Below are 9,920 nucleotides of genomic sequence, written 5' to 3'. Positions count from 1 at the left end.
TCCCTGGTTCAAGTGCATATAAGAGGCTTAACGCTCTCCGCAGCTTTCTCCCACCCACAAAAGCTCCGTGTTTGTGTAGTGTGCCACTACATGCGTGGATTTGTCTATTTGATTTGGCACACGCATTTCTTCGGTCTAAAGCTTAATTATTTAAATATATGTCCGTGTACATATTTGGCCATTAATACTTCTTTGTACAAGTCAAGGGTACAGTAGGTCAAAACTTAGGTGCTAATCTGTTAATAAATACCGGTATTTGCAATCAGACTAACTGTATTTTAACAATCAAACCAATGAGGAAGCACTTGGTGACAGTGGTAAGGAAAATCTCCATTTTAACAGGAAGAAATACCTGGCAGAACCAGGCTCAACCCAACCCTGAGCAGCCTCCAACTATTACAGCAGTGTAACTAAGGAAGGGTTCGAGGTCACCTGATTCAACCATAACTATAAGCTTTATCAAAAAACTAAAGTTTTAAGCCTAATCTTGAAATTAGAGACGATGTCTGTGTCCCGAATCCAAACTGGGAGTTACGTCCACAGAAAAGGGGCCTGAAAGCTGAATCTCCCATTCTACTTTTACATACCCTAGAAACCAGTAGTAAGCCAAATGCCTGAGAGCAAAGTGCTCTACTGGGGTGAGATAAGATGAAAATAGATGGAGCCTGATTATTCAAGCCTGTATGCGAGGAGTCCCCGTCAGTACTTTCACTGCAGCATTCTGGATCCACTGAAGTTGATTAACTGAACACATACTGATGGCGCTCCAGTAGCAGTGTGTGTGTATGCAGCTGCGATCGTTGCAATTACAAGTTTGTAAATGTTTTTAAAAAGTTGTATTTTTACAGCTTAAATTCCTAAATAATTTCCTACTCATACTCCGTAATACACGAGAAAAACAAAACAAACAGACAAAGTTAAGTTAGAGGTCATTTATTGTTCTCTCAAGGCGAATGATATGCAGTAAAAAAGCCCAACAGTCATAAGTGAAGCGTCAATCCACAGGCACTGGGCGTGGAGTGTGACTTTTCCAAGAGTGTTTTTGTAATTGTTAGACACTACAGTCTCTCTAGTTTGAAATAAGCCTCTGTTTGGAGTGAGGAAACATCTCTATAAGTGTGTGTGTGTGTGAGTCACTCTTGTTCTGCTTCCTGCATTTGCTCCTCTGATGCAGAGGGCTCGGTAACATCAGTATCATCTTTGATCATGGTGACCAGCGGGACTTCGTTGGCCTGGGCCAGCTGAGGGTCTCTGCAGCTCGCGCCGGCCGCCTGGGGGTTACTGTGGATGGAGGATTCATCTGCTGACTCAGCAGGAGACTGGGCTCCTCTGTCCACGGTCATGTCCCATTCCTGGTCTGAAGGCTGAGGTAGACTGGCCATGAGTTCCTAAACACGCACGGCACAACTCAGCTTAGACACTGATAATAAGCTTTTCTCATTTAACATATAAACAAGACTGTGAACATACCTGCTGCCTCTCCAGGTCATTGTTCCTCACAGCACTGAGCAGGCTTTTTGTGAAGCTTGCAAGCTCCTGGTATTTTTGTTTTTGGTTCTCTAGCTCATTCTCCAAGAACTGGACTTCCTCATGCTGAAACAGAAGGATCCAAACAAGGCAAAGAATCCATTCAGAATTTAAAATCATGCTAATTCAAGTTAAAGCACATTTACCATCGTGCATTTTATCCTTGCTGCTTTTACAGCAGCGTGAGCAATGCTTTGTGAATGTGTCACAGTCTGTGTGGGTGTTTTCACCTTGAATTCCAGCAGGTTCTGCATTTGCTCAAGGTCCGAAGCCACTAATTCGTCCTCATCGGCTTCCTCGTCCTCATCGATCACTTCGATCTTCTGTTAAAAAAACACAGACATCAAATCACTTTAAACTCTGGAAACAAGGAAAGAAAAATGATTTACAAGAGTTTCGCTGATGATTATACCCTTATACACATTATATGAAGCGTCTCCTCAATCAAGTAAACAATACATCACCATCATCCTCGTTAATAAATAATCCAGAGAATGAGAATGAAAAGGCTTTTACAATTATTTAAAACTAATTCATTTAAAACCTAATAACCCAACAGTCATCTTAATCAGTGCTCTAGAATATTTCAAAGAACTATTATTTAGAAAAATGAGCTGAGGCAAAGAAAAATAAATACAATTATTGGCTACAGGGTGACCTTTTAATCACAGCAAGCTAAGATAAAAAATGTGCCTGTGATTGGTCAAGAAATGTATTTGTCACTAGGTTGCTTTTGATTTTATACACTGCTACATTTCTCCTGGGTAATAATTAAAATCCTCTAAAGCTTAATGTATGAACCTAATATTAGCTCTACTATAATGTTGAAAAGTCCACTTTGAAAAAAGGCTGATTAAGCACATTACACATTGTGATGTAAGTTTGCGAGTCACCGGGTGGCAACCTTGAAGACTCAGAAAAATGTAGCCACTGCTGTGTGCAGTTCCTTTAATGGAGACCTGAGGCTGTTTCTAAAAGTGAGCTGACATCCGTAGACTTGCATGTTAAAATCTCCAACATTTTTAAAGCTTGTACTGAAGGACATTATAAGGAGTTAGCTGTTTAGTCTTTCTGGTAAACAGACTGCACTCCAAGCATCCCCTTTAAGACTGCAGTGAATTATAGTTGCTGTCAACCAAACTTTAGCAGACAACTCTCAGCCTAATTGCTAAACTCATATCATTACATGTTAATATGAATTCTACAAATCACAAAAGCTAATGAGGCTCTAATATAAAGAAGAAGTCATAAAGTACCACATTATTGGCCAGTGGAGCAGCATTGGACAGATCGTTTCCATCCTCTCCATCCCTGTGTTGTGAATCGATGGTGCCATCTAGGTTTGAGATAGATACTGCGTTAATGCCGAGATGCGCGGTTTGTACACAGGATGTGTTAATGTGCGGACGGCATCAGCGGCCTCACCCTCAGACAGGCACACAGAGCCGCCATCGTTCATGTCATCTCCGATTTCAGGGGTTCTGAGACGCTCCTCGTTAGGGCTGAGGGACACTGGCGATTGGTTTCCTGGCGATGAGGTTGTGAATACAGCAGGCCCACCTTTAGGTGGAGGGATTTCAATACCCATCAGACGGTACTTCCTCCGTCTGTTACTGATCCATGTCTGTAAATCATGTGGGAACAAATGGGAGACCGGGATAAGTATCAGCGAGTGTCCAGTGTATTTCCATACCCGGATTTTCAATGAGTGTGCTTATTAAACAAATGGACTGCCTCTTTGATCTGTAACAAGATTCTCTAACACTGATTCATCCAAGGTCAGATGGTGAACTGCAGCAGTCGCAGCAAGGAAATTATTTTGCAGTGATCTGAAGATAGTCCTCATTTACTGTAACCGTCTCTAAAGGCAAAAGTTTTATTCCTTGCAATAAATATCCTTGTAAGTGAGATGGCACAGGGTCATGTGTGTGTGTCAGGACTTAGAGACTATATTTAGTCTACCAGCATTCCTGCTGTGGCCCTGATATATAACAGCATGACTTTTACACAACATTGTGCAAGTAAGTTAGAAAACCTGACCCAGAAAAGTTATTCTTTCCTCCTTTCTAACAGCCCTCAAGAGCTCAGACAAGTTAAATAGTCCTGTTTCCATTAAATGTCATAAATAAGTGAACAATTGAAGACCCAGAGCTTTACCATTTGTTTTGTAGCGTATGCAATGCCATGTCTCTTTTTTGATTCTTCAAAACCTAGAATACATTAAGCTATTTCTTTCCTGTTGAGTTGGTTACCTTGACTATTTCAGTGTCTACATTGAGTTGGTTTGCTGCAGCGCTGATCTTCTCCCTGCACACTGAGCCCAGGCTGGTCATGCCTCGGTCCCAGTAGCGCTTTAGCTGGATAAGATCCCCATCACTGAACTGGGTCCGATCCTGCAGCTGAAAACACAAACACCTGTCTGACTACATGTCTCGCATCTATAATTGTATTACTTATTTCCAGCATGCTACATGCGTGCATAAATGTGGTGCTTTAGAGCGCTTACTGTTCTCTTTCTGGAGTTGCTAATAACCCAGGGGGCAGCAGACACACCAACTGCAGTCTGCACACAAAGACACGCAGGTTAAATCTGTCAACTCACTTAAAGGGACGAATGTACCAGCAATAAAACCACTCCTACTTGTGAGCTGGATTCCCCTGTAAGTGAGGTCTGTGCTGTGAGGGAGTAGCTGCCCTGAAGCAATGCGGGTCTGGAGCTCGTCATCGGAGGTGTGTGGTTTCCTCGCACGACAGACACTTCGGCCCCGATTGGGCTGGCTGACGTCTGCTCCCTGTGGATGTGTGTTTGAGCGGCCATATTTGCCAACTCCTCTTCCCTTTGCCACTCATCTTCTTCATCTCCAGTTTCCATGGCAATGGAGAAGTTATGACTGGTGTCCAGAGGTGCTGGCCTGTGGGTCTCCTGGCTTTTACGAGCTGACGTTGGTCCGGGTCTGAGGCGGTCCCTGTCGCCCTTTTCTGACAAGGTGAAAACCTGCTGAATACGAGGTGTCTGATCAGAGGAGGGGCCGGCGTTGTGAACTGGCAAAGAGACCCGAGTTTTCTGCGGAGCAGGCGGCTGAGGTTGTGGGTTGGAGTGAGGTCTGGGCTGAAGCTGAGCCTGGGATTGTGAGGAAGAGGACCAAGGGCGAATTTGCGCTGTACCGTATTGTCTAGTCCAGCTGTGAGGTACTACCCCTGCTCCTGCGCTTACCCCCCCCTCCCCAAGGGATAAAGCGCCTTTTCTGACTGCAGTGTAGACTAAAGGCCCTGAGGCAGAAGTGAGGGATGGGAGATTCTGAGAAAGTGACACTAACTTGGAGTGGACGGGTGAGGAGGAACTGTTCCTGATCTGCAGCACCTGGTTCATCAGAGATGAGGATGTGTGCGCAGAGAGGTCAGAGTCTGACTGAGGCGGTGGGGCCGCGGCTCTCGGTCGGGACTGAGGGCCAGAGTTCAGAGAGTAGATCCCTGTTAGTATTACATCATTGTTGTTGTTGCTTCCACTGCTTAGGGGTGAGGAAGATGAGGGCGGGGAAGGTGTCGACGAGACAGAAGGGAAGGACGAGGATGGAGGGAGAAGGTGCACGCGGTTCTGGATGCTCCGCGCTGCAGTCATGTCAGCAGGAAGCAGTGCTCCTACTGCTAGGCTGTGATTGGACAAAGCACCTCCGGCTAATGTGTGATTGGAGAGCATTCCCCCAGCTAGTCCATGACTAGATAAGGAATGAGACACCCCTCCATTCTGGGGAACCTTGGAGGCGAGCTTACGCCTTTTGTTGCCAACCCATGTCTGCAGGGAAAGAGCAATCAGCTCAGTAACATCACTTAAAAAAGCATTCTGCAAAACATTAGGGGAACTAATTCTGCTAAGTGAGGGCAATAACTCATGACTCGACACTAGACGAAGAGCTCGCATGGTATAGATCTGACTCACTGCCTTGATTACCTGCTGCAGCATTACATGAACATTCCTTATTAAAAACAAAATAGAGCATAAATCATAGCAAAGGGTTCCCTACTGCTCGTTCACACGCACAAGCACATTTTATGGGCCTACCCGGACAACACTGAAGTCCAATTTGGCCTCCTGAGCACACTGCAGTATGAGCTGGAAGCAAGACTTGCTCTGATTGGTCATCCCATTCTCATAGTAACGTTCCAGGATCCTCTGCTGCTCAGCCGTAAATACTGACCGCAGGTTCATCTTAGGGGAAAAGGAAAGATAATTACTACTTTAAGTCCCAGCTCGCTGAAATTTTAATTATTTAATTATGCAATTTTCTTTTAACTTCTCTTATCTTTTTCAGAACTCACACAGTGGCATTTTTTTTTTTTTTTAAATTCTAGCTAATGCTGTTACAGAACTCTTGATGTACTCACCGTCTGCAGGCCACGCCTTTGTGGCCACGCATCCATTCTACTGCTGGAGGGGAACGGGGCAGCCATGCAGATCAAAGCAAAACCTCCGTATTTCTACATTTGCACTATTTTGCTTGTACCCATTTTGTCTCAGTGTATCCGACGCACCGCTGGGTAGTGTGGCTGAGGAGAAAGCAAAGCAGACAACACCTTCTTGCAAAGTGTAAACAAAGAGTATAAATAGTAAAAGAAAAGAAAATAACTCCATTATACTCCAAATACTCCATTTAGCAGTGTGGATTGAAAAAAAACAAAAACAGATATTAAATCACTTTTATCACACACACACCTATATATGTAACAATCTGCAAAAGTCTTGAGCCACCACTTGTTTCTTTATATTTTGCTAGGAAAATAGGAAATAAGTGCAGTGATTAACTGAAACATGCACATATGGTTCGCCTTATATAAATACAGTATATAAGGCAAAAACAGAGGTACAGCTTTAAAGCCAATACTTGGTGCGACCACCTTTATTTTTCAGCACGGCCTGGACTCTCCGAGCCAAACGTTCTTGTCATGTCTTTAAGTGATCTTCAGGAATAGTTTTCCAGGCTTCCTGAAGGACATTCAAACCTCTTCTTTGCTTGTTGGCTGCTTTTTGTTCTGTTCTGTAAAGATCATCCCACAGTGCTCTAATAATGTTGAGGTCTGGGCTCTGGGGAGGACAATCCATGACTGATAGTGTTTTTCTGTCCAGGTATGGTTTTATCGCATTGGCACTTTGTTTTGGGATCATTGCCATACTGAAAAATGAAGCTGTTGACAGTCAGACACCTTCCATGCATGACAACACCACCAACTGAAATGCAGCACTAAACCATGACAGAGCCTCCATTGTCTTTTACAGATGGCTGTAGACCCTCGCTGTCATACCTCTCTCTCATAACTGAACCAGAAATTTCAAATTTGGATTCGGCACTCCATCAGACCTGTTGCCACTGATTTTCAGTCCCGTTCTTGCTCTCTCTCTTTCTCCTTGTTTTCCTTCCTTTCCTACCACTGAGACCATTTCTAATGAGGCTTCACTGAACAACAGATGATTCAGCTGAAGGTCAGATGCATTTCTCAGGTCCTGTGTTAGGCTTTTTCATCATTTTTTTCAACCTCTATTTGTCCAATTTCCTCACATTTGTTTTTGTTTTTTGGATACACTGCACACCACACCAAGATATGCCAAGCTGTCAACTAACAGCTTGTTAGGAATCACCTGTCAAACTCTGTTATGTTTGGGATTTTTTTGTGAATTAAATTAAATTAAAGAAATGAGAACAAATGCTGTGCTTCTGCAACAGATGGCTAGTAACAAATAAGATTTTAACAATTTAAAATCAGTTCTTTGCTAAATTGTTATGTGTAGATATGAAACTGGTTCATCCATTGAGTTAAGAGCCTTTTTTATGCTTGAATGAGTCACAGTCACGATTGAAGTGGCTTAAACAAACAAACAAAAACAGCATCTCTCTGAAAATGCTCAGGTGCACCGACTGGATTTGAAAGGGCGAAAAAAATAACCAATTTCAAAAGAAAAACTTTGAAAAACTTGCAGAACTATTTCTCAGATAACTGCAAAATTAAAAGACAGTCTGGCTCCTTGAAAGCAACATGCAAAGGAAAGAGGGCACAGGGCATAAAAGTTATAATAGTCCAGTTCTATAATAGCATGACAGTACTAGGTCATTTGAGCAGCTGAGTAATTTTAGTGCAGTGAAAATACTCAAAATACTAATCAAAACAAGTACTTGTTTTATCAAATCAAAACCACTAAAAGTACTTTAATAAATCCAAAAGTCATAATTACATACTTATAAATTATACCGTTATGCCTGACTTTTGGCAAAAACAAAACAAAGAGCGACATCCTAAGCGTGAAACTCCTGGTAATTGTTAGAGCCATTCAGCCTTCAATTTAATTGTACACACCGTCATGAGTAATGAAGTGGCACACAGGTAACTTTGTCCATTTGTTACAAACTGATTTATTAACATGGCTGAGTTAAATGTGAGACTTTTAAATGTATGCAAGTTTCGTAGCAGTGCTGTCCTGCGTTAGGACGGGGTCGTCAGGAAGAAAACAGCGGCAGCCAAATTAGCGTAAAAAAAAAAAACCACTCGGACTTTCACAGAGCTGGAAAAACAAAGGCGAACAAGTTTTAAAGCAGAGCTGGGAAATGTTTAGTTTGAAACAAAAGTCACATACGGGAATGTTGTGCGACCAATAAGCAGGCGGCAGGTTTATTTTGAAAGGCTGACTGCGCATGGCTACAGTCAATATGGAAACATTAAGGAGAGAATTAGCAAACAAATTGTGGGCACGTCAGGAAACGGCGGACTCCGGCGCGGATTTACCGCACGGGAGGCTCGTGCCATAACTTTACGGTCGAAAACCCGCACAGTAAACTGACCGGGTAAGAACCGCTTTGTCACAATGGCAACACAGACAGCCTGCGTTAGCTTGCAGGCCCGAGCGGCCATGTCTGAGCCAGCCAACGATAGCTAGCATTAGCATAGCTCTCCCAATGGATAGCTGCAGCTAAACTTTTCCTTCAAATCTGTGATTTCCCGACCGCGGCAGGATCATTCTCACTGACCCTGGCTTCGAGCGGATACCAGGCTACAAAGCGTTCTGGGGTACCCTGAAGCAAAAAGGAAAAATCACGTCCCTACATACCATTTTTGATGTTAAAATCAGACGAACGCTCAAATTCAGCAGATTTCTTCACCAGTCCCCTTTGCTAGACAATGAAATCAGAACGTCCGATCATCAATTCTAATCATGATTGTGACGTATTTGCAGACAGGAGCCAATGGGAGCTCGAGATCATCGCTGTCACGTTCGGAACAGGCTGAAAACTGAGCAGCGTAGTCCCGCCCACCATTGACTTTGTTCACAGGACTGCTGGAAGGAGGAGGTCACAGACATGGAAGCAGTGGAAAGTTTGGGTGGGGAATGCCTCGTTTCCTCTTCACCTGGATATCTCTCTTACTTTAGCTGCCCTCTACAACACTGCACAAGGAGGAACTGTTTCACTACATGCTGCAAAAAAACAAAACACAACAAGCCCCCCTCCCACACACACACACACACACTTATTTTGATTGCAGATGTGTTTAGAGTTCTGGCTAAGATCTTCATTAGTTGTTATACGTTTCGCTGAATATTAGAATTTGCATTTGGAGATGTAAAATCTACACTTATAAAACTTTAAGATGGTGTAAATATGCAAATATGTTTTCATTAGATGAATTTGTTATGATAATGAAGATACAAAACATATATATGTGAACTGAATTGCTTTTTATCTTAATAAAGTTTAAGCACCTCATCCAACATAAGTTTGGATGCACTCTCAGCAAGGTCCACAACGTAGCTGATTTTCAGTACCTGTTACAGCCAAGGAGTTTATAGGTTACATTAACAATCAACATGGAGACTCAGTGCCATAAACAAAATAGGTGCTGATTTCTATTCAATTACCATTTTTGGACATAAACGAATCACAGCAGCAGTCACCTCAAGGTGCTTTTATTGTAAGATACCTCTATAATAGAGATTTTTCTGTATGAAAAACTGATATTTGATGTTTGTTTTACTTTGAATCTATGACAATGAAACAAAGACTTGCCTGTCAATTGCAAATATTATAAAACAATAATTGAATCTCGTTTTAATTTAGATGACTTCTAGAGTCATTATTAATTATTAATATAAACTGCCACTAAGAAGGGTCACGTGAGCAGTTTGTACCGTTACTATTTTTTTAATTCTCCCGAATCAATAAAGATGTCTTTCATTCCTAAACGACTAGCACGGTATCTTTCGTGAGTGGAAGTTGGTGGTGTGGATGTGTGTGGAAGCGGGCGCTGCTGTAATCCATGACGTCACCTGGTTCCCAGGTACACAGCAGGGGGCGCTGTTCCTCTCAGCTAGGGTCCACACAGCGAGCAGCAACGCCTGACAAAGTTGATGC

The 9,920-nt window shown here is 42.8% G+C and overlaps 1 protein-coding gene and 1 long non-coding RNA gene across 3 annotated transcripts; one reads left to right on the top strand and one right to left on the bottom strand.

The window, feature by feature from the left end:
• Positions 1 to 917: 917 nt before the first annotated feature.
• hdx (highly divergent homeobox) lies at positions 918 to 8,771 on the bottom strand. Of its 2 annotated transcripts, XM_003455786.5 has the most exons (11): positions 8,621 to 8,771; positions 5,911 to 6,072; positions 5,588 to 5,734; positions 4,169 to 5,320; positions 4,034 to 4,090; positions 3,780 to 3,926; positions 2,953 to 3,151; positions 2,784 to 2,863; positions 1,758 to 1,850; positions 1,471 to 1,593; positions 918 to 1,388 (listed from the first exon to the last, which is right to left on the bottom strand). In XM_003455786.5, exons 2-11 carry the CDS (start codon positions 5,974 to 5,976, stop codon positions 1,134 to 1,136), a joined length of 2,319 nt encoding a protein of 772 aa, XP_003455834.2. In that variant the 5' UTR covers positions 5,977 to 6,072; positions 8,621 to 8,771; the 3' UTR covers positions 918 to 1,133. The 2 variants fall into 2 exon arrangements, with proteins under 2 accessions (XP_003455834.2, XP_025753828.1); XM_025898043.1 differs by lacking the exon at positions 8,621 to 8,771 and having other exon boundaries at positions 5,911 to 6,223.
• LOC112842110 (uncharacterized) lies at positions 6,239 to 9,478 on the top strand. Its single transcript, XR_003213754.1, has 2 exons — positions 6,239 to 8,357; positions 8,747 to 9,478. It is a non-coding gene; the product is annotated as an uncharacterized LOC112842110 (long non-coding RNA).
• Positions 9,479 to 9,920: the final 442 nt, after the last annotated feature.

The sequence above is a fragment of the Oreochromis niloticus genome, linkage group LG2 (genome assembly GCF_001858045.2).
Source record: "Oreochromis niloticus isolate F11D_XX linkage group LG2, O_niloticus_UMD_NMBU, whole genome shotgun sequence".
Lineage (NCBI taxonomy): Eukaryota > Metazoa > Chordata > Actinopteri > Cichliformes > Cichlidae > Oreochromis > Oreochromis niloticus.
This window is presented reverse-complemented; position numbering and strand designations above follow the sequence as displayed.